Genomic DNA, 24,752 nt, shown 5'->3' with positions numbered 1-24,752 from the left:
GGGGATATACTCCAGGTATGTTTGGCTCCTTCAGCAATTGGAAATCAATTAATGTAGCCCACTGTAAAATAGGCTAGGGTAGAAAAATCGTATTATTATATCATTTGACCTGAAAAAGCATCTGACAAAGTCCAGTACTCATTCATAATTAAAAAAAAAAAAAACTCAGCCAATTAGGAATAGAACAGAACTTCTTCAACTTGATAAAGAACATCTACAAAAGTCCTTCAGCCAACATCATGCATAATGGTAAGACACTGAATACTTTCCCCCTAAGATTGGGAACAAGGCAAGGATGTGCTCTCTTACCCATTCTGTGCAGCGTCTTACTGCAAGTCCTGGCTAGTGCAGTAAGACAAGAAAATAAATAAATAAAATGTATACAGATTGGAAAGGAAGAAGTAAAATGACCTTTATACATAGGTGACATGATTATATAGGTAGAAAATTCCAAAGAAATCTCCAAAAATACTCCTAGAACTAAGAAGTGAGTAAGCAGAGTTGCAAGACACAGGCCAGTATGCAAAAGTCAGTTGATTTCATCTAGACCAGCAATGAGGAACTGCAATTTGAAGTTAACAAATAATACCATTTACAATATCACCAAAACAGCAACAACAACAACAAAAGAAACACACACAAAAAACAGGTATACCTCTAACAAAATATGTACAGGTTCTGTTAATGTGGAAACCTCAAAAGCTGATAAAAGAAATCAAACTAGAGCTAAATAAATAGAGAAATATTCCATCTTCATGGATTGGAAGACTCAATAGTGTTAAGATGTCAGTTCTTCCCAACTTGATCAATAGATTCAGTGCAATCCCAAAGTCCTAGAAAGCTGTTTTACAAATATCAGCACAATACTGAAAAAGAACAGAATTGGAGGACTCACTCTACCTGATTTCAACACTTACTGTAAAGCTACAGTTATCAAGACAGCATGGTATTGGCGACAGAATTGACCCCGTACATAGGTTGATGGAGCCAATAAATAGACCTACAGAAATATGGTCAGCTGATCTTGGAGAAAGGACAAGTGGTGCTGGAAGAATTTAAATATTTGTGTGTATATGTAAAAAAAAAATGAACCTAGACACAGACCTTAGACCTTTCCTAAAAATTAATTGAAAATGGATCATAGGCCTAAATGTAAAAGACAAAACTGTAAAACTTTTAGGAGAAAACATAGAAGAAAACCTGCATGACCTTGGATTTATTAATGAGTTATCAGATAAAACACCAAAAGCACAGTTCATGAAAGAAAAAAAAAGTTGGGACTTTATGAAAATTAAATTTTTTCACTCTGCAAAACACATGGTAAAGAGAATTAAAAGACTTAACACAGATTGGGAGAAAATATTTGCAAAACACATATCTGATAAAGGTCTTGTATCCAAAATATACTCTTGAAACTCAACAATAAGAAAACAGCCCAATTAAAAAATGATCAAAAGATCCGAAGAAACCTCACCAAAGAAGATATGCAGATGGCAAATAAACATATGACAAGATGCTCAACATTATTTATCATTAGGGAAATACAAAACACTACATACCTATTAGAATGTCTAAATAAAACAAGCAAAAAACCCTGATAACATCAGTTGCCGTCAAAGATCTGAAGCAACACAAACTCTTACTCATAGCTGGTGGGAATGCAAAATGAGACACTCAGTCCAGCAACTGCACTCCTAAGTATTTACCTAGCTGATCTGAAAACTTATATCCACACACAAAAAACAGCACACAAATGTTTTTAGCACCTTTATTCATAGTTGTTGAAAATCAGAAGTAACCAAGATACCATCCTTCAGTAGGTAAGGTAAATGGATAATGAACCATGGTAAATCCATACAATGGAATAGTATTCATCCAAAAAAGAGAGAATGAGCTATCAAGTCATATAAAGACATGGATGAACTTTTTTTTTTTTTCTTTTTTTGAGACAGAGTTTAGCTCTTGTTCCCCAGGCTGGAGTGCAGTGACGTGATCTCAGCTCACCACATCCTCCACCTCCTGGGTTCAAGCGATTCTCCTGCCCCAGCCTCCTGCGTAGCTGCGATTATAGGCATACGCCACCATACCTGGCTAATTTTGTATTTTTAGTACAGATGGGGTTTCTCCATGTTTGTCAGGCTGGTCTGGGACTCCTGACCTCAGGTGATCCGCCTGCCTCAGCCTCCCAAAGTGTGGGATTACAGGCGTGAGCCACCATGCCCAGCCCGAATATTAAAAAAAAAAAAAAAAAAAAAAAATTTCAGCTTTTATTTTACATTTGGGGTACATGTGCAGCTTTGTTACATGAGTGTATTGCATGATGCTGAGGTTTTGGGGTATGAATGATCTTGTCGCCCAGGTAGTGAGCATAGTACCCAATAGGTAGTTTCTGAGCCTTTGCCCCCTCTCTCTCCTTCCTCTCATAGTCCCCAGTGTCTGTTGTTCTCATCTTTATGTTATGGATGAATCTTAAGTGCATATTGCTAAGTAAAAAAAGCCAGTCTTGAAAGGTTACATATGGAGGATTCCTTTTCTCTTTTCTTCCTCCTCCTGAATCATTATTGTTGGTTTATTACAGAGCAAAGAAGATGTTCTTGCTAGCAACAAATCAATCAAGTTATCAACATAATTATACTTTTACATTTATATTTCCTTTTTTGACATTCTGGAAAAGGTAAAGCTATAGAGATGATGATAAACAAATCAGTGTTTGTCAGGGCTTTGGAAAGGGGAGAGGGCTAAATAGGAGAAGCCTAGGTTTTTTTTTGTTTGTTTGTTTAAGGCAGTGAAACTATATGATATTATCATGATGGATACATGACATAGTGCATTTGTGAACTTTATAGCACCAAGAGGAAACTTTTTTTTTTTTTTTTTTTGGCGGAGTCTCGCTCTGTCACCCAGTCTGGAGTACAGTGGTGCGATCTCGGCTCACTGCAAGTTCCACCTCCCGGGTTCATGCCATTCTCCTGCCTCAGCCTCCCGAGTAGCTGGGATTACAGGCACCCCCAACCACGCCTGGCTAATTTTTTTTGTGCTTTTAGTAGATAATGGAGTTTTACCGTGTTAGCCAGGGTGGTCTCGATCTCCTGACCTCGTGATCCACCCGCCTCGGCCTCCCAAAAGTGCTGGGATTACAGGTGTGAGCCACCTAGCCCAGCCCCCTGAAACCTTAATATATACAAAGTTTTTAAATTCAACTTGAGGAATCTTATAATGTAACAACATGTAACAAAATGTTACATGTTGTTGCAGATAATGTTATAAAATGATACAGCAGAATGTAACAAAAGAATCTATTATAAATGTGTGAACAACCTCACTGAGGGGGGGAGAGAAAACATTGCTGACCTAAGTAAATCGGTAATAGAATGGAGCCTGTAAGACTAAAGACAAAGGAACTACGTATAAGCATCATACTCTATTTGATAAAGTTGTTTCCCTAGGGGGACGGGTAACAATTCTGAAACCATTATCCTTGTATACTGGAATCAAACTATGTAAGAAATGGATGAATATAAGAGAGTATAAGGAAATGAGTGGCAGATGGTGGGAACCAATCTCATTATTGGAGTGGGAAATTACAGATAAGCTAAGTGTGAGGAGGCTAGAACGATCCATGTGGTAATGGGTTACAGTTGGAGACATCAGTATGAACTCATGTGTAACTTAATGCAGATGTAGATGGTTACATATAGAAATCTTTATAGATATGTGTATGGGCATGGGTTAGTACACACACACACACACGCACACACACACACACACATTTCTTGGCTCCGCCAGCTGAGAGGACCCAGAAACGATGATACCCCAGTAGCAACAAGCATACTTCATACCTGTCTTGTGCTAATCTTGGTTTCTAATACTGTTACTTGGTAAAAGGAACCAATGTTCCTTGGAGAAATGACTAATTTTAAGACTAAGGCAAGAAATATAGAATATGAGCCTGTTGCATATTGTATTGCCAGAAGGTAAGGAAGTGCTCAAACTAACAAAAACAATACAGGGGTTATGTCAAAGGGATGCAGGAGCCAACTGAAAGAACTCTCGAAGGCCAAAGCTGGAACAACTTGAGCAGCATGTAATAACAGTATTGAGTTGTAACCCAAAGTGTAAAATAAATATTCACAAGTCTATACTGATAGAAATAAATGCGGGAGAATCGGCAAATCTCTCATGCAGAAGAATTTCAAATAATCTATGTAAATTAGACCTCAAGAAGGTAGAATGTAACTTCCCACTCATTAAATATTGGCTGAGCTTAGTGACTTCCTTTCAAAGTTTGAGGTGGTAGTGTAAATTGCATAACCAATTCGCTATCAATGGGCTTTTAAAAATTGTAGATAGTGCTTCAATGAAAGTTTGTATGTATGTGTTTCTATATTTCTGTATTTTTATAAGGTAAATATTCTAGGGAGACTATACCTTAAACATCTTGAAAGATATGTTCAAGTTGTTCTTCAAAATGTTACTGATTTCCATTCCTCCAGACAGTATATAAGAGTACCAATGTCTACATGCTCTTGGTACAATACATGACTCACAACATGTATTTTTATTTGCTACACAAAGAGTTTTTGTCAATCAATAATAAGAAAAAACCTGCTTGGGTGACATAGTAAGACCCCATCCATACAAACAACAACAACAACAACAACAACCAGGTGTGGTGATGTGTGCCTGTAGTCTCAGCTACTTGACAGGCTGAGGTGGGAGGATACTTGAGCCCAGGAGTTTGAGGTTGGAAGGAAAGATGTCCCAGTAGAAAGATAGTTCTCCATAAGGACCTGCATAGGCAATTCAGAAGGCAAATAGTACAAATGACCTATAAATGTTTGGAACAAAAAATGTTAACTGAGAAAAAGCAAAACAAACAAACAAACAAAAAACACCTGAATAGTCATGAAAGAAATGTGAAATTGAAACTGTGAAATACCATTTTTTTCCACTGAATTAGTTTAAAAAAAAATGATAGTAACTGGTATTGGCCTGTGTATGGCAACATGGATCTGCTTCAACGTGTTGAGGAGTAAACAAATAGACCTTTTGGAGGCCATATTTTTTTACATATACTCTTGAAAACAGGTACACACACTTTTATTCACTCCACTTTACAGGAATTTATCTGAGGACCTCAATAAAAAGTGTACAAACATATGTATAAAGATGTTCATCTCAGCATTATTACAACAAAATTAGAAATAACCTATTCAACAGTAGAGGGTTATTTAAGAAAATGATGATACTTCTCTATGATGAAATACTTGGAAGCTGCTAAAAATTGTAGAGGAATATTCACTTATAAAAATTCTTGTGATATATAATTAATATACAGCAGTTTAGTTTTAAAAGACAAACATGTTCTATATAGAGAAAAAGAAGATGGTCGGGCACAGTGGCTCATGCCTGTAATCCCAGCACTTTGGGAGGCCGAGGCAGGCAGATCACCTGAGGTCAGGAGTTCAAGATCAGCTTGGCCAATATGGTGAAACCCCATCTCTACTAAAAATACAAAAATTAGCCAGGTGTGGTGGTGCATGCCTATAATCCCAGCCACTAAGGAGGCTGAGGCAGGAGAATCCCTTGAACCCAGGTGGCGGAGGTTGCAGTGAGTGGAGATCGTGCCACTGCACTCCAGCCTCGGTGACAGAGCGAGACGCCCTCTCAAAAAAAAGAAAAAAATAAATAAAAGAAAGACCAGAAGGACACATACCACAGTGTTTATAATGTTGATCTATATGTGAGACTGAAATTTTTTTCTTTTTGTACTTATCTCTGTTTTCCTTGTTTTCTGCATCAAACTTCTGAAGTTAAAAGCTTAAGTTTTCTTTTCTTCAGTCATTAGAAAAGAGAATAAAATAAAAAGTTTTTAAAACTATGCTGATTCTACCTTTGTAATGTCTTCCTTATCTCCCTCTTCTTTCCATCTCCTTTGGCATGGCCCTGGCTCAGACCTCCTCATATCTCACTGAGACCATTGCATCAGTTTTCTAATGGGTGTCTCTATCCTTCCAAAGGATCTCATCTATCACCCTGCTCAGAAGCCTCTGAAAGTCCCTGTGTAGAATAGTGTTTTAGCTCCTTCCTCTCACCTTGTTGCACCAGTCCTACCCTCCCCACCACACACCCAGTCTGGTCTTTTTCTCCCTCCCCACCCTCATCCTCATTCATGACCCCCACCCACAGTACTCCTGCAACACTAGTCCTTTCAGCCTACCTAGCCATCCCTGGTCATGGAACATATAGCCACACTTCAGTCTTCTCTTGTTTAAAGTCTACCCATCTTTCAAGGCCTGTCTTCTTCGAGAAGCCTTCCTCTATCATTATTAGCTCTCTCATACTTTGGTTTACTGTTTGAACTTCTTCCATGGCCATGATTACCAGCTGCCTTCTAATATAGTGATTCCTTAAGGATTCTGCCTCCTCCTTTGGTCACCTCAATTTCAGGAAGGTCTGGACTCCCAGTGCCTGGAACCCGCACACAGAAGGGGCTTCATGGAAGTCTGCTGAATCGAGTTGTTGACTCAGAGTTGCCTCTGCACAATGTGTGCTGCAGCTCCAGAGTCAGTGCTTCCGTGTTCCATAATATGCCTTAAACATATGATTCTCTGACATGCAGGAATCTGTTAAATTATACATGTAAACTATCACGCTTGAGTGTGATAATGTGGCATCAAAATGTAAGGTTTATGGGCACTCCATTTTGTATTTAGAAAAACTTTTTTCTGCACCTGGCTAGTAAATATTGAGTCTGAACTTAATTGTGGGCAATTCCTTGGAAAAAATGATTCTGTGGAAACCCAGTCATGTCCTGGAGGCAACCACAGATAATTACACTGAGAAAACATTTCTATAATACTCCTGCTTAACATAAAAAGCCCATTGTTGAATCTTGGTTTCTCTTTCTTTGCTTTCTGTTTGAAAGGTGATGGTATTTCAATAACGATAATACATTTTATTGCAGCAGTAAGCTTGTTTTATTAGCTCTAGAATATCCTTAACTATATTTTTCCCTGTAAAGTTTAGGGGTTTTAGATGCCTTGCCTTCCTTTTAATTCTCCCTGTGCCCCGTGCTTTGCCTGGCTCTCCACCTTTCTTTGTAGTCTGTCATTGCACTCTTGGGCATCTGTATTTCACATAGAACTGTTGTTACAGAAGTGAAACATAAACAGGAAGAGCTAGCCACTTCCCAGCATTTCTTGGCATGAGTTTCTTCCGTTGCATTGAGGGGCCATGTGAGTCAGCTCCACTCTGGTAGATGACTTTCCTGTTCCACCATCAGACACAGGGGTTCGGGCTGTTGCAGTATGTGAGAGGTCAAGCACGAATGGGTTTCTGAACCAAAGCTACCAGCATACCTTTTTGGTGCATGCTGTCTCCAGGAAAACATGCCCTGTAACCTGCATTGCTTTATGGAACTTAGAAAGAGATACTTCCACTTCCATATCATTTACGTTATGGGATGGGCCTCTCCTGAAAAATTAAATTTGTTAAAATTGTGCAAATATTGATGAATCCTCCTCATCGTAGGGCTGGCTGGGGATATGGACCTCACAAGTGGTCCTGCCAATGTATATGTCCCTTTGGCTATGTGTCCGTCTGTCCCTCCATCCACCCATCATCCATGATCTCCCCACAACTGGGATCCTTCTGAGCAGGAATTCAGTCTGATTCATCTCAGGATTCCCAGCAGCTCTTCTCGAGACTTGTGTCACGGAGGCCCAACTCTCCCCGGATGATGAGGAAAGTGCTGCTTTCTCTTGGCCTCTGCAGTGTGCACTGGAGACAGGATGCTGAAAACACGGCCCGTTTGCAGGGTTGGGTGCTGTAGAGGAACTCTTTAACTCACGTGACCGCAGGCTATCCTCTCCCAGTTTCCTGACCTCTTGGAAATCCCGTAACAGCGGTGGGCATGGGTGACATGGCTGGTCCAGCAATTAACAACTTTTCTGGTGTGTATGTGTGTGTGTGTGTGTATTTGACTCTACAGGTCAGTTTTTGGGTTGTACGAGAAATTCTAACAGCACAGACTTTAAAAATAAGGGCAGAAATCCTCAGCCATTTTGTGAAAATAGCCAAGGTAAGCCTTTTATTATTATTTTTCCTTCCTTTCCCTTTTCTCTCCCACACCTCCTCCCTAAAAATATGTTTCCTCAGTACTTTGGGAGCTGCTTTGCTGTGGGCCTGCTGGGCAGAGTTCAAACAGGGTGCTGTGGCTTGACTTCCCCAGGCAGAGCCAGCTGTTAGACCTGCCTGGGTGCTCACCAGCCCCCTAGCACCTGTGTGCAAATTGGCAGCATGCCCCCATACCCTATAATGTTGGCAGCCAGCCCTTCTCCTTACCTGGGCTTTCACAGTCTCTCCACAAGGCAGGACCCAGAGGCTGTCCCTGGAATCCATTCATTCTCCTACTTTAGATTTAGCCAGTTCTGGGGGTTGATAGATTTTAGTTAGCGTCAATGCTCAATGCTTGTGATATCATCACATCCTGCACAATATTGTCAGCAGTCAGCAGACCCCACCCACCTCCCACTGAGCTTCAGGTCTGGGCCAGATGACCCTGCAGCCCCCCATCCCCACCTCCTGCCCCCTGGCCTGATAGGTTCTGTCCTTGTTGGGCATCACCTTTTCCCTCCTCTTCCCTTATCTCTAGGAATGCTGTGCCATCCCGTGGGCCTTCCTGGACCACTCATGCCCAGCAGCTCCTCCCTATACACTGGTTTCAACCACTCAGGCTTGCCTGACTCTCGGCTGCAGCATTGTGCTGGGTGTTTCGCTGCTTGCTTCATGTATGCATGTGTTGTCTTCCCACCCAGGTCCTAGGAAAGCTGCCCTTTACAGAGGCCCCTTATGAGCCAGGCACCATGCTATGGTCAGCTGCTTTACTGACCTGGTCATGTTCAGTGCTCATATGATTATAATTCCATTTGCAGAGGAAGGAGAGCTTAGAGAGGTGAAGTGTCCATGCTCAGGGCCGCCCCCATGGCCAGGCAGTGGCAGGGCAGGAATTGGAGTCATGCCTCTGTGCCTTCAGGGAAGCTGCTCTGCTGGCCTCATGGGCAGGTTAAGTGCATCATCTATTTATGTTAAGAGCAATGGCCACATTTACTTCCTTTTTTTTTTTTTTTTTGAGACGGAGTCTTGCTCTGTTGCCCAGGCTGGAGTGCAGTGGCGTGATCTCGGCCTTCCGGGTTCACACCATTCTCCTGCCTTAGCCTCCCGAGTATCTGGGACTACAGGTGTCCGCCACCACACCCGGCTAATTTTTTGTATTTTTAGTGGAGATGGGGTTTCACCATGTTAGCCAGGATGGTCTCGATCTCCTGACCTGGTGATCCGCCTGCCTTGGCCTCCCAAAGCGCTGGGATTACAGGCGTGAGCCACCGCGCCCGGCCCACATTTACTTCCTGTGCATTCTCCTGAAGTACTTGGAACTGGTGCTGGGCTTAAGATATTTGTTGTTGTCAATCAGTTCTGTGCTGGGCCACAAGAGAAAGTAGGATGTGGTTCCAGTCCTCCCGGGCTGTCAGTTTGGAAATGTGTTTATCGGGCCCACCCATGGAATCCAAAATGATCCCTCCTTAATCTCTGCCATTTTCTGTGTGGCAGACTGTCATGCTGGCTCTGTGCCCTGGGTCTTTCCTTGTGCAAGCCCCTTCCTTTCTCTGGGCCTTGGTTTTCCCATCTATAAAATGAAAGGGGTGGGTTAGATAATTTTCCATAGCCCTTTCAGCTCTAAAAAGAAGTTCTGTGACAGGCGTAGCAATGCAGATACATGGAATGAAATTCAGCTTGCTTAGATAATCTATTCTTATACACAGGAAACAATTAGAGAATGTTACGAGATGTATGAAATGAAATAGCTCATGTGGTGAGAGAGAAATTTCCAAGCAGGAATAGAGCTGTGAGGACTAAGTATAAGGGCTTTTCCTTTCTTTATGCATTTCACTAGGCCCCTACAATGTGCTGGGCACCGTACTGGGTATGAGAGACACGGTGGTAGATAAAACTTTGTCCTTGCTCTCAGGAAACAGCCCAGGGTGAGAGAGAGGCAAGTACAAAGCAAGTACAATCCAGTGTGCTACAGATATGCATGGACTTCTTTGGGGACACGGTCAGGAAAGACATATTAGAGGAAGGGGCACCTGAGCTTGGAAATACTTAAGTGACAGGGGTGGGAAAAGACAAGGCTGAGACTCACATTGTACTGAGCTCCTGCCCTGGGACCAGCCACTGGTCTAGGCAGTTGATATGCACTGTCTCATGTGGCAGAAGTGCCGTGATTGCCTTCCGCACTTTAAGTATGAGGACAGCAAGGCTCAGAAGGATTAGGTAACTTGCTGAAGGACACACAAGTAGTGGGAGCTGGGATTGGAACCAGGTCTTCTGGTTCCATAGAGCCTGCCTAATAACCCAAACTTCACTGACTCCCAAGAATGAGAAACGGCACCCCCATCCTGTTAGCAAGTTTCCGGTAGCATAAAACCAGGAACAGAGCAGTTGCATTTTTCTGCACTTACACTCGGCTGTGTCTCATTCTGTTTCCCTCCATGGTAAGAAACTTGTCTGAGACTGAATTGAATCCAAATGTTCTCACTAATTTGGGGTCTGGTTCAAAGGAACATGGTCAAGTGATGGGGAAGCCCGAGCACTGCCTTCCCAGCTGAGAGGGATTATGCAGATTATTGGTACCATCTTTCCTCGGCCTCTGTCTCCTTCTGGTGTTAAGATAATCATAGAAGACCCACATTGATGCTGCTGGCACAGTCGGGGTTTTAGTTTACAAAAGCCTGCTGGGACAGTATTCAGATTTGTCTTAAAAAAGACGTAATGCACATTATCAAACCTTACCCCGTGCCACGTTTCTGTCCAGACTAGTCAGCTTATGAAATTTTGCACATGTTTTAGATGCAGACTCACCTTTTGACAATTTGAGAGAAAAAAAGCATATGGTTTCTATGAACTCCTTAGAACTATGTTTTCTACATGAGATATTTTTAAGTGTAATTGAATTTCATAAATATGACATTTGGTAACACTTGAGCATGTTTTTGTTCTGTTGTTTATAGCAGCAAAATAATCTATTCCATATCTTTTTTTCAGAAACTTCTAGAACTCAACAACCTTCATTCTCTCATGTCTGTGGTGTCAGCATTACAAAGTGCTCCCATCTTCAGACTGACAAAAACCTGGGCCGTAAGTTAATCTCTCTAAGTCTATCTGATTTCGGCTATCATTTCATTGGTGAAGTTCTTTATTCCACAAGCCCCAGCCTTCCTCTTACTGTCTATACTTTGTCAATGACAGAGTTACTATGAGTTGATGACGGTTCTGTAGGCATCCTCACTCCGTCACTGACCCCATCCCCATTTTGGCACCAGGGAATGATGAAGGTGCTGACGTGGCTGGGGTCAGAATCCCCCAGAGAGGATCTTCTTGGACACCACCATGTCATGTGTGATGACCGGGTCAGCAGCGTGACTTCTGCCCTCCACTTGGCTGGAATTTTCCTCTGGCAGGCTCCAAACTGCCCTTGGGAAGGTCTCTGGGCTGATGGTTCGCAGCTGCCCTGGGTCACTAGCCATACCGCTAAGTTTCCCTGGAGAAACCTGTGACCCCCGTGTAGGAAAAAACGGGTTTTTTTCCTAAGGCCCTGGATAATTTCAGCTCAGAGGTGGAGTCTGATAGTTACATAATTGAGTCTGTAGGAAAGTTTTTCTGCTGTAAAAATACTTTAAAAATATCTCAGACCTCTTTATCCTCCTTCTCTTGGCATAGTGCCTGACATGGGGGAAGTAATTGCTATTTCCATAGCTCATTAGCATTCACCTCCTGGCCTGCCTGATCTGGGGTCTCTCACAGCCACACAGCGCAAGCCTTTCAAGACCTGTTTATATCCCATGGAACTGACAGAAACTGTATGGAATTGTCAGATGTGCTTCTGCAACTCATTTCCGAACTTCTTTCTGCCAGTTCGTGGGGCTGGGCTCTGTTTCCTACTTGGCTGGTTCAAGGGCCTTTAAAATACTCAGGGATTATGTTGTAGGTGATCGAAAATGAGCCTTGTTTCTTTAAATTGCCGTTTTCCATAGATCTAGTCCTCGCAAAGTAGAGAAGTTTTAGCCCAGTGTCGGAAAACTGGGTTTGCATTCAGATGCCATTCAGAGCATGACTTCTGTGCGACTCATTTTCTCGTATCTACTCGGGGAGGTTGGCGTAGATTCTTGGTTTTCCATCAGTGCTTTGTGGAGTCCCAGGGGTTCCTTAGAGTTGCCTTGGGCGCCACCAGGGGCTGAGATTGTGGAGAGATGCTGCCAAGCAGGTGGTTCGGGCACTATTTCCACCAGAGCAGCTCTGTTTGTATCAGTTTTATGTACTGGACTTTTGGGTGAATTTCGACTGAGCAATGGCTTTGGAGGTCGAAAGCAAGTTTGGAAGCCACCGGTCTTAGCAGTTGCTGCCAGCCCTGTGATTCCAAGTCATTCTGACCAGTAAGGCTTTTTTTTCAAAAGTTGCTTGGAGATTTCTTTTTAAAATGAATTTTCCATCACTTAGATGCTGTTATTGTTTCTTGGATTGCTGGGAGCTATGTGAGGACCCAGAGGGATGATTTTTGAATCTTCTCATAATGCCTAGACTTTACTGTCAGCAATATTGTAACTCTCAACGATCCCTATAAGCTATACAGTTGGTGGAGGCAGAGATAGTTAGCACAGAGGGCTAGGGTGTCTAAGGGTCTTGCACAGAGATATGGTCCACTCAGTGATAGGGCCAGGCCCATGGATGAAGCGATGGTGTCCTCCAGGGGATGCTGTGTACTGCCAGGACAGTGGGCAGCAGCAGGTCACAGCAGTACCCAGGACCACTCTGTTAGGCTTGACAGGCCCTGCTCAAGGTCGCTGGGTCTTCACTCCTGTTGATGGTTCTTTGCTGTAATGAAAATAAACCTCCAGGCCAGGTGCAGTGACTCACTCCTATAATCCTAGTACTTTGGGAAGCTGGGGGTGGGAGGATCGCTTAAGGCCAGGAGTTTAAGACCAGCCTAGACAACATAGCAAGACCGCATCTTTGCAAAAATTCACAAAATTAGCTGGGCATGGTAGTGTGCACCTGTGTCACAGCTACGCAGGAGACTGAGTCAGGAAGATCCCTTGAGCCCAGCAACTCAAGGCAGCAGTGAGTTATGATTACGCCACTACCCTCCAGCTTGGGTGACAGAGTAAGACCCCATCTCTAAAAAAGAGAGAGAGATTGAGAGAGAGAGAGAGAGGAAACTTCCTTGAGGAGCCTGGAATGGAATTTGCACCCAGGACCCATTCAAAGGCATGGGCATATTCACCTAGCTCCCTTTCAAGCCATCTGGGTCATATACTTCCTCACACGTATGCCAAGATAAAAACATGTGGCAGGCACTGCCCTAAATGCTCACTCTTTCTTTCTCTCTCTCTCTCTCTCTTTCTCTCTCTCTCTTTCTTTTTCTTTCTTTCTCTCTTTTTCTCTCTTTCTTTCTCTCTTTCTCTCTCTCTCCTTCCTTCTTTCCTTCCTTCTGTCCGTCCGTCCGTCCATCCGTCGTCTCACTCTGTCACCCAGCTGGAGTGCAGTGGCCTGAACACAGCTTACTGCAGCCTCAGCCTCTTGAGCTCAAGCAGTCCTTCCACCTCAGCCTCCTGAGTAATTGAGACTACAGGCCACACCACGTCCAACTAATTTTTAAGTTTTTTGTAGAGATGATAACTTGCTATGTCGCCCAGGCTAGTCTCAAACTTCTGGGCTCAAGCAGTCCTCCTGCCTCAGCCTCCCAAACTGTTAGGATTACAGGTGTCAGCCATTATACCTGGCCCCTAAACAATTTACATATATTAACCATTTTGTTCTGACAGCTGCCCATTGAGATAGGTACTGTTACTATTGTCATTTATAGGTGAGGAAACAGACACAGAATGGTAGAATGGTTTATGCAGGGCTCCACAGCTAAGTGGCAGGGCTGGGATCACACCTAAGCAGCCTGGCTCCAGAATCCATGCTCTTAACCACCATACCCTACTGAACAAAAAAGACAATTCCAGCCTACCCCGTGTCACCCAAAATAAGAGAGGGGTCTTATTTTTTTAATTTTTGTTTTTGTTTTCCCTTTTGTACCATAAGGATTGCATTAGAAACTTGGAAAATAAGATTGGTAGACTACCGGTACCTCCCGGGCATTTGGGTCTGTCTTGGCTGTGGCTGCTGTTGGCCTGGCACCTGGTTGCTGGCATGCAGCAGAAAGAGCAGTCAGAGGAGGGCCCATCAGGGAGGGGACATGCAGCCAGTGAGCCAGAGAGCTGCAGCAGGACTTTGAAGGCTGCCTTGCAAACGCCTTCTGGCCACGCATTCCTTGGATTGTTAATACCATGGCTTCTGTTGCTCCTCTACTTCCCTTGGTTGGCTCCTGTCTTTGCACCTCAGTGGGCATTTAGCTGGTGGGGAAGAGGAAGATGCCAGGGAGCTAAGATTACATGTCACCAAAGAGCAGGAGACTCAGGGCAACAACATGTCCCTGTTTCTATTCTGAGAAACCTCCCTATTGTGTCCTAAGGGCTGAGCCAGGGCTGTTTCCCTGGTTACAGAGAGCCACTTACCAGGGCAAAAGGTGGGTAGATGCAGCATCCTAGGAAATAAGAATGGCAACTGCCACAATATTGTGTCAGGGAGATAGGAGGTGAAACACACTGTGTGGATTACAACATGAGGTCTCCAAGGTCACTTGTGGGGTAGCTGCTTGTTCTTGGTGAACCCACTATTCAGCCTTTGTTTCAGATCAGACTCTTCCCTCTCACTCACATGTCTTGTTAATCCAAGGACTACGGTTGGCATAGAGCATTTAGGAAACAGAGGGGGCCAAACTCATCATCTTTTTATTTCATCCAAATCACCCCCATCCCCAGTGGAATGGCAGACTCCACTGTCTGTATTCTTGATGCACCTGTCTGATAACAGCATGCAGGGTGGAGCATACACCGACTCTGCAGTTTTGTTTATAGGTCTGCCACCCCCTTTTGACTGCATGCCTCATTGATGATGTTGATTTTTCTCTGTATCCTTGGTGCCCAGCCACTATACATTTGTTGTTTGAATTGTATGTGTTGTCCTGAGTTGCATTGCATCTTTCTTTTGCTATTAATTTCTGGTATGAGATTGCCATAGAAATGTTGCCCAAAGAGAGCTGTTTCCTCTCTGCTCACTTGTCCTTTGAGTTGGAACTGGTGAGGCCTCATGTGCCACAGAGTAGAGAGGTGCAGGTGGCACTGGAGGAACCAACCGTAACATCCCCAAAGGTCAGTGCTGTGATAGTTTTTGTTTTGCAGAGGAGGAAAACTGAGGTTTGAAGAAGTAGAATGACTTGTTCAAGATCCAGAGCTAGTGAGCGACAGAACCAGCATGACACAGCCTTGTCCTGCTGGAATCCACAGTCCGTCTTCTTGGCGGGTGTGTTGGATGGCTTGCTAATGGTAAGAACCTGTGAGAGAATCGGGCTGGGCACAGGGCAGGGACAAATAGACACACTGCTTTGGAAATGGGGCTAGAGAAATGCAGCTAGCACACAGGGCCCGGGGACAGGGCAGGCCAGCTCTCTGTGCCATCCCTGTGGGTTGCACTGAAAGCCTGAATATCTGGGAAACCTGGTGGAAGGGAGTTACAGGTGTGGTAGGATACCTGTTACTTGGCCACATCATGGATGACCTCCAGAGAATTGATCATTAAGCTAGGGCAGGGCGTCCTGTTGGCCTCTCCATGGGTGGCTGCTAAGTGCTAGCTGCTGGGTGAGCTAGACAGGACAGACTGACACTGAACATAGGCCTGTACACAGTAGGCCCTTAATAAATGCTGTCTGCATACACAAACAGGAAGGCTACCATAGCTGGCCCGGAAAAATGCAGATGGGGAATGATTTACCCCAGCACTGTGACGACTTTGGAATATTGGCTCCCTTAAAGCCATGAAACCTGAGCAGGAAGTTGTAGCAGCCAATTCTGATTTCCTGAGTACACATCACCGTGTGGCTCTTATTCATTCTGCAAATCAAACATTTCTCAAATGTCAGGTTCTGAAGCCATAGTCAAGGCCCCTGTCCTCATGGGCTTTCATGTTACTCAGGGAGAATAAACGTGCCCAGTCTGGCTGGCAGAAGAAGTGATCAATAAATGTTTATTGAATACATGAAGTGATCAGCAGGGAGCTGTCAAATTGGAAGAAAAGTGATGCAGAATACATGACAGAGAATGACCAAGTGTCTGCTTTAGTGTGGCATTAGGGAGGGCCTCACTTCCCTAATGTCATGCTGAAGTACAGGCGTAACGTACATTCAGCCATGTACTTTCAGTCAAGTCCTGAATGACAAAAAGGAACCAGTCATGCCAAGATGAGGGGATGAGCATCCCAGGCAGAGGAGATGGCTGGTGCAAAGCCCTGCACAGGAATCAGCTTGATGTGAACAAGGAACTCAGAGGTCAGTGTGACCAGAGCTCAGCGTGCCAGGAGGAGATGGATGTACGAGGCAGTGGCTGGGCAGCGGGGCCAATCATGTTGGGCTGAAAGCCTAGGAGAGGAGTTAGGTTCTGTTCCAAGCGCAGTGAAGGATTTCAAACAGGAGACGGATACAATCTGGCTTCCAGTTGCTCTTTGGTTTTTGTGTTTTTAATTACTGTTGCTACTGTGGAAAACAAATTAGGTGGGGGATGGGGACCAAGAGTGGAAACTGGGGGCCTACTCAGGAGGTTAGGGCAGAATTCAGGAGCAAGGGGATGTTGGCAGGATCAGGGTGTGGCTGGGGATATTAGAACAGCAGGCTGATACCGGATATGCTGGGGAGAGCTGACAGGTTGTGTGCTGGATGAGATGTCGAGATGAGGAGAAGAGAATGAGGGGTGAGTCCTAGGTTTTGGGCTTGAGCAACTGAGAAGCCGATGAAACCTTTTCTTTGATTAGAGTGATCTCAAGAGGAGACTGACTGCTTTGTGAGTGATCTAGGGGTATGGAATTCCTAGAGTATGGATGAGTCACTCATTACAGTAATTACAGTCAGGTGCTAGACGTGCCATGTGTGCGCATGTGTGTAAACACACACACACCACATGTGTGCACACATACGTACATGCTCTTCTTGCTCTGTGCATGTTCCCAGAGTGATTCGCTCTTTCCTACTGAATTGATCCAAAGAGTTTGACTCATTTGCTGCAGCATTGTGAAAACTGAAGTTCTTGAAAGGCAGAAAATCATAGCTGATGGGTCAGGAGGCCTGGTCTGGAGGGTGGTGACCTGGGAGGGGAACGATCTTGGGAATGGGGCTGTCAATCCTAGATATCTGGGGACACAGTCATTGAGCTGTGCAATTCAGAGAATCGCTCCTTGTACGAAGAGAACTAAGGCCACTTGGCAAATATCACAGGACAGCAGATGTGTGACATTCACATACTTTGGAATTCAAAGTCCTTCATCCAGGAAGTGCCCTTTGCCCCCCTTTGTCTGACGCAGTGCCTCAGTGGTAGCCACCCTCTGATGTTGTTGAGAAGGTGGTGATAGGCCTGAGCTGCTTTTTGGAGGCATTTCTGAGCATTTGGTCAGGTGGGAGGTGAGTCAGGTGAGGCAATAAGGAGATGGATGCAGAGGAAACCAACATTTGCAGCCTTCACTCACACATCCTCATCATTCCTTGTAGCCTGGCTTGGAACTGCTTCTTAGAAGTTCTCAGTCAGATCTGCTGACATTTGCACCCTCATCTTCCTTGACATTGCTACAACATTGGACACTGTTCATAACTCCCATCTTGAAAAATCTCTTTTCCCTTGGCTTAGTTTTCTTCCTCTTGACTCCTTTTGTTTCTATGGATGTGGATCTTCTGCAAGGCGGTGACCTCTCCACCTTCCCTGATCCATTTGCTATCCCTTGGTGGTCTCATCCACTTGGGGAGCTTCAAGTGTCACCTGCTGTACCCCAGTGATGGCTGGCTTTTCAGTTACAGCCCTGGTCTCTCTCCTGTACCCTAGAACCCTGTTCTAGCTGTCTGCTGCATAGAGCCCTCTGCTTGCATGTTCCTTTGACAGCTCGCACTTGGCATGTCTGAAATCAAACTTTGGTTTCCAGGAAGATGATGGTGAGTGCCAGAAGACTCTCTTAACAGACTGTGTTTTAGGCTCTTAGGCAATATGGTAGACTGAGAAATAAGCCTCTCCCTCCCCGTCTCCTGCTTCAAACACACAAACACAAATTCTGGATAAAATACAACCAAATTAAAAAACCAACAAGCAAAGCTAAATTAGAAGCCAAGAAAGGGAAGTCACCATGTGTTAAAAATAAAGTGCTCTCAGAGTCAAAACAGTGAGCAGAGTTCAGAGAAACTGCTGTGTATAAGCCTTTGCAGCTGGGAGCTAGGGTTGTAATGCCTGCACAGAGAGGAGAGTCCGGCTGCACACACATGGGGGGCTGGAATTCAGCTACCCACAGAAATCAGAGAGACACGTCAGGTATGGCTGCATCAAAAAGTCCCTCTCCAGCCTAGGACAGCCCCAAGGGAGCATGAGTGGAAAAACTCATCTATGAGAAATTGTCACCCCAGCCTGTACCTTACGCAGTGAAGGGATCTGAGTACATATTACATATGATTGGCATTGATGATCTGCATTGGTGTGGGGACCTCAGACCAAGAAATGAGGGGCATGGAGATTGAGAGCATGGCCTCTTAAATCAGACACCTGAGTTGAGCCCTGGGCCTACCTCTTACAGTGAGGATTAAATGAGTAAATACCTGGAAAAATGTTTAGAACTATGCCTGGCTCATATTGAGGGTTTGGTATTACCTGTTGTTGTTGTTATTATTTTTGACTCTTTCGAATGGATTGGCAGAGGCTTCCATCCGTGTATGACAGGCCCTTTTACTTATGGCCTGAACTGTCATCCTCTTTCAGCTGGTCTCATTGCTTCGGGACTTGCACTCTCTGGGCCACCCTCACACCGCTACTGGAGTGATCTCTCCAAAACATAGTTTCAAGGTTTTCACATCCCTGGTTAAAGATAGTTTTTAGTGTTCTCCCTCAACCCCTCATCCACCTTGCTAGGATGGGGGCTCTATGCCATCACTCCTCCAGAGCGGCATTGTGCTCAGATACAACCATTCCGATGCCAGTTTTTCTTTTTGATCTGCCATTTGAGCATTTATTTCACCTTCAGTTTTATGATAATGAATATTTTGTCAGCCAGTTTTTAACCATCATGTGCACTTCCAACCCTGTATTTCAGTGATGCCTCTGAGTGAAGGAGAGAGACTGAGCTAGAATGAGAGAGAATTGGTCTGTCCTCATGAGTGTTTCTGAGAGAAACTTGCATCTGGGGATGTGGCACATGATGTAAGCTGGTGGGTGCTGAGTGTCTTGCAGAGTGCTGAGGACATAATAGAGGCATTTCGACATTGACAGCAAACACCAAAAGATTTCATACCTACTTCCTGACCCTAAAAAACAAACCATAAACCTTTCAGCTGTGGCTAGCGGTGCATCTGCTACCACCAGCAACACAGCAACTCAGAGCCCCAAGTCATGTGTGCAAGAGATGCGAGAGCTGGCCTGAGGAATTTCTGTTAAAACATGGCCATAGTCAACTCATTCTTTTTCATTCACTGTTCATGCTTAGCAGTTTGTGATTGTTCCCCTGTTTGCAAGTTGAGCTGAAGTATCTGGAAAAGTAGAATAAGCAGTCAAAATGGTGTTCGCATGTCTATGGCATCCAAATGCCCAAGTCAAAACCACACGTTGTCAAAAGGAGAGTTTCCATCTCTCCCCTGTCTCTTCTAGTCTTATGCAAAACAACACTTACCTCCACTTTAGCCAAACTGCTGTTTCCTTAAACAACCCTTGTGTGTCCACCTCCAGGCCGGCGCTGATGCCTTTTGTGGCCTTGGGGCCTCTCCAGCCCCATCTGTGCTTGTTGAAATCCCTCTAGACTTGTTTTCAGGACTGTCTCTTCCTGCAGTTCCTTCTTTGGGTAATAGGGTTTGTTCTTCCCCTAGAGAACCCTCTCCTATGTAGTGTTTCTGATCCTTCCTTGCTGAGCCAGGTTGAACAAATGAGATGTGTATTTGGTACCTGACTCTCTGCCCACTGCCAGACCAGATCTGGACCCTGAATGGGCCCTCGGCAAACATATGTTAGGGGATCAAACTCAACCTCCCGGCTCTCTATTCTTGGGTCTTTGTGGGAATATCTGCTGGGTTGCCATGGGTGGAATAAAAAAATTAACAAAAATTATTAGAAATAAATGAGAAAATTGTCCTACAGGATTGTGTATGTGTGTGTATATGCATGTGATTGGATACATGTGTATATGTGTGCATGTAACTGTTTAAGGATGATTTTTTAAAAAGATAAAATCATGACTCATACAAATATAAGATGAATACTTGTCAAAGATTTTATTTAACTCATTGATTAAGGAGAGAACCAGTAAGATATTACAACCATATCAAAAGAGAAGCTAGAGTACTGCACTTTTATAATCAGGTAAGGAAGGCTAAAATCAGTTTAAAAATTGATATGAAATTAGTCACTATTCCGAAGGTGATAATCAGTAGCATTCTATGAGGCATTATTTGCCTTTCTGTAGACAGGAATTATTTATATTACCATATTTTCTACAAATTAACTTCTGTCTATACAGGGTTTAAAATAGCTTTAGTCAAAGATAAACATGGACAGCTAGCCAGGATACCACTAAATTTCAGTTACAATTTTTCCTCATGTTACATACAGTAGTCTCTATTGCGTCTAATATTTTATATTAGGTATGTGACATTGTATTTTTCAGAAATCGGCATGTTGTATCTAAAGAAGTAAAAAATTATTTTAAAAATTCCAGTTCGTTTCCTTACTGATTCCATACTTAGTCTGCTGAATCCATTGGTCCATAGATTATCCACAACACTAAAAATTCTTTCCGTATCAACAGTAGACACTGGAATTGAAATGGAATTTTAAGCCAATTTTAACATATTTGGAGCAGCAGGCTCTTTGCTAATAAATATTTCCATGTATCAAGAAATATTCTCTCGAGGCAAGGGAGCAAGACACCGAAGTCCTCATAAAGAAAATTTGGAGAAATTTTGTTCTCCTCCATGGAGACAACTTCCAGATTTGAACTGCTTTACTAGAAAGGGGAACGGTGGTTTGTGATCAGTCAAATACAAGTGCCACATACAAGGTACTCAGAGCATGATGGGAAATTTCCAGAAGCCATCCACTTCTTCAGGTATTTCTCCAAGATTTGTGATCTTCCTAGCTTTTGACCTCATGGTTTGTGAGTCCCATTTATCCTTTGCACCATGAAAGTGATTCAAAATTAATAAGCAGGGACTTTGTTTTTACCTTGTAAATTAATTTCATTTTGCATATGTGGTTATAGCCCCTTTCTCAGTCCTATGTTGTATATTTTTGCTTTTTAATAGAAATTTTACCTATTTTATTGATAGTTTATAAAAATTAGCTCTTAGGTTTAGTAATCACTTCTATAGGTTTGATGTTTAGCTTTTTTTAGTTTGATGTTTTGTTTTTTAACATGCCAGTTTCTACTTTTACCCATTGATTTCTTTCTCCCATTTTCCCACTATTTTCTTAGCTTGTTGAGTTGAATATTTAGTTGATTTATATTAGTTCTTGTTTAATAACAAATGAATTTAAAGCCACAAAGTTTCCTCCTAATGTGCTTTTGGCCTCATCACACAGTTTAACGTACAGTATTCTAATTATGTATGGCTTGTAAATAGTCCATTATCTTGGCTTTTATTTGGTCTTTTGCCCAAGAATTATTTGAATATTCAAAATTTTCCAAGTAATTGGATTTTTCAGTTGTTGTTATTTTTCTCATGATTCTTTTATGTAGCAAGTCTTTTGGCAGCATTTCCTCTGTGTCAGGAATCATACCAGATGCAGGGATCAGTAGAGTGGATGTAGCCAGCATGGTCACCCTCCTCGTGGAGTCCATAATTTGTGGAGGGAGACACAAATGTAATCATACAGTCAAGCACAATCATGATCAATATTATGGAAGAAAATCTCAGGGTGCCCCAAGACTTCTAAACTTTACTAGAAGTGAAGTTATACTTAGTGAAATTTTCCTTAACCTTACTTCCTTATCTCTTTTCTTGAACAAAAATGGTTTTAGTATCTGTTTGACTCTGGGTAAGCAGACAATTTACTTTCTCGTATGTAGTTCTGATGGTTTCTTCCTGAGGCTTCCCATGAACTCTAAAATCTAAGGGACCCTCAAATTCAGATGAGGTTTGCAGTTTATGGTTCTTGTAATGAAAGCTTAAAACGTGTGAGTAAATGCTGTTATTTCCTGAGCAAACAAACCCTATATTTAAAAAATTAAACCTAAAAAAGTTATTATCAGCATTACATACACATGAATTTTAAAAATCACTAAGTACTGAAAGATTTAGTGAAACAACTAACACTCATCACTCATCTCTCCACACCCCCATTATTCCCCAGAGGCAACCACTTTCAGTTTAAGTGGCTTCTTCTAGTAGTTTCTGCCATATATTTACCAATGTGCTTTTGCTACAGTTTCTTGACCCATCTGCTTTAGACAGCATCTGGTGACTTCTTTGTATGGTAGATGTTTGTTTAGTTTTCCTGAACCACCTTCCCTTGTTCCTCAAACACATTCATCATTATAGCGAAATCACTTTTGTTAAATGAATATTTGGTGTTTTAATGATTAGGAATGAGTAAGTATGCCTCACTATATAGTCAAGTAGTAAACTATGAATAATATGCCCTTCCTTGAATATTTTGTCATTTCCCTGGATTGATTTATTTTGTTTTTTTTTGTTTCTTGGTTTTGTTTTGTTTTGTTTTTGTTTTTGTTTTGTTTTGTTTGTTTGTTTTTGTTTTGGGTCTTTCTGATGCCCAGGCTGGAGTGTAATAGCTCATAGCTCACTGCAACCTTGAACTCCTGGGCTCAAGCAATCCTCCTGCTACAGCCTCCCAAATAGCTGAGACTACAAGTGTGCACCACCATGCCCAGCTAATTTTCTTTTTTTTTTTTTTTTTTTTTGAGACGGAGTCTCACTCTGTTGCCTAGACTAGAGTGCAGTGGCGCAACCTCGGCTCACTGCAACCTCCGCCTCCCGGGTTCAAGTGATTCTCCCGCCTCAGCCTCCAGAGTAGCCAGGGTTACAGGCGCCCGCCACCATACCCGGCTAATCTTTGTATTTTTAGTAGAGACAGGGTTTCAACATGTTGGTCAGGCTGGTCTCAAACTCTGACCTCATGATCTGCCCGCCTCGGCCTCCCAAATTGCTGGGAATACAGCGTGAATAACTGCGCCCGGCCTTAAAATTTTTTTGTAGAGATGGTATCTTGCTATGTTGCCCAGGCTGGTATCAAACTCCTGGCCTCCCAAAGGAGTGAAATTACAGGTGTGAGCTACCATGCCCTACCCATTTTTCTGGAATTTCTAATTGCCTTTAAAAACTTTTTCTTATCCTATCTACCAGATATCTAAGTAATCCTAAAATTATTTTATGTTTATTTTTTATTACATATAATAAATAGGTCTATCCCCTCCCCTCCGTGTGCCATCATGTCAGGTTTTTAATCAAGCCACTTTTTCTCTGGAGACATCTCTTCTAGGGCTGATCCAATGTGGACCAGTTGTTCTTAAGGCCTACTGTTCATTGGTCATCCCATCTCTCCCTTTCCTACTCCTGGATTGGATCCACAATTTCCTGTTTCCCGTGTCTTACTAATTCCTGGCTAATTCCTGTATTTTTCTAGAGGAAATTCTCAGTTTTCAAATACATCATGGGAAATACATGTTTAGGGTTTTTTGATGTCTTCTAGTGACCTATGCACTATTCTTGAGAAATCTGATACTGTCTGAGTCTCTTTTGTAGGCACAGAAGGGAGCAGATGAGCAAAATTAACTAGATTTAGCGCTTTTGAATGTCTGTGTGAGTATGTGGGGCAAGTTGGGGATGAGGCATAGAAGATAGGCTGATCACCTCTGAGGTGCTGTCCCTACAGGCACTTGACAGGCTGGGCAGGTAGGCTGGGCATGGCAAGGGATATGGGCAGTCCCCCAGCTGAGACTGGAGAACCAGTTGCCTGAGCCCTGGGAGCCAGCTTGGCCCAGCCACAGTGTGTGTCAGGAGGACATCCAGATTTGTTTAATGGCTGCCATCACCAAAGAAGTAAGGGGTTCTATGTTGCATTAATAAAGAATGACCTCCTGAGTAAGGGAAGTGAGTGGTTTGCTTAACAATGGAGCAGTTCTTTGGCCAGTCATGTGGCTCATGCCTGTAATCCCAACACTTTGGGAGGCCAAGGCGGGTGGATCAGCTGAGGTCAGGAGTTTGAGACTAGCCTGGCCAACATGGTGAAACCCGGTCACTACTAAAAATACAAAAATTGGCCAGGCGCGGTGGCTCAAGCCTGTAATCCCAGCGCTTTGGGAGGCCGAGACAGGCGGATCACGAGGTCAGGAGATCGAAACCATCCTGGCTAACATGATGAAACCCCGTCTCTACTAAAAAATACAAAAAAACTAGCTGGGCGAGGTGGCGGGTACCTGTAGTCCCAGCTACTCAGGAGGCTGAGGCAGGAGAATGGCGTAAACCTGGGAGGCAGAGCTTGCAGTGAGCTGAGATCCCGTCACTGCACTCCAGCCTGGGCGACAGAGCAAGACTCTGTCTCAAAAAAAAAAAAAAAAGACCAAAG

General features: G+C 43.4%; 1 protein-coding gene across 9 annotated transcripts in view; it reads left to right on the top strand.

The window, feature by feature from the left end:
* RALGPS1 (Ral GEF with PH domain and SH3 binding motif 1) overlaps positions 1–24,752 on the top strand; it is a 305,937-nt gene that overhangs the window by 121,149 nt on the left and 160,036 nt on the right. For 8 of the 9 annotated variants that reach the window (XM_025359233.1, XM_025359236.1, XM_025359232.1 and 5 more), the window contains exons 6-7: positions 7,994–8,083; positions 11,107–11,199. In XM_025359233.1, coding sequence (XP_025215018.1) covers positions 7,994–8,083; positions 11,107–11,199 — 183 coding nt within the window. The remainder of the gene's footprint in view (positions 1–7,993; positions 8,084–11,106; positions 11,200–24,752) is intronic. The other variant, XM_025359237.1, reaches the window with a different exon arrangement.

The sequence above is a fragment of the Theropithecus gelada genome, chromosome 15 (genome assembly GCF_003255815.1).
Source record: "Theropithecus gelada isolate Dixy chromosome 15, Tgel_1.0, whole genome shotgun sequence".
Taxonomy (NCBI): Eukaryota; Metazoa; Chordata; class Mammalia; order Primates; family Cercopithecidae; genus Theropithecus; species Theropithecus gelada.
This window is presented reverse-complemented; position numbering and strand designations above follow the sequence as displayed.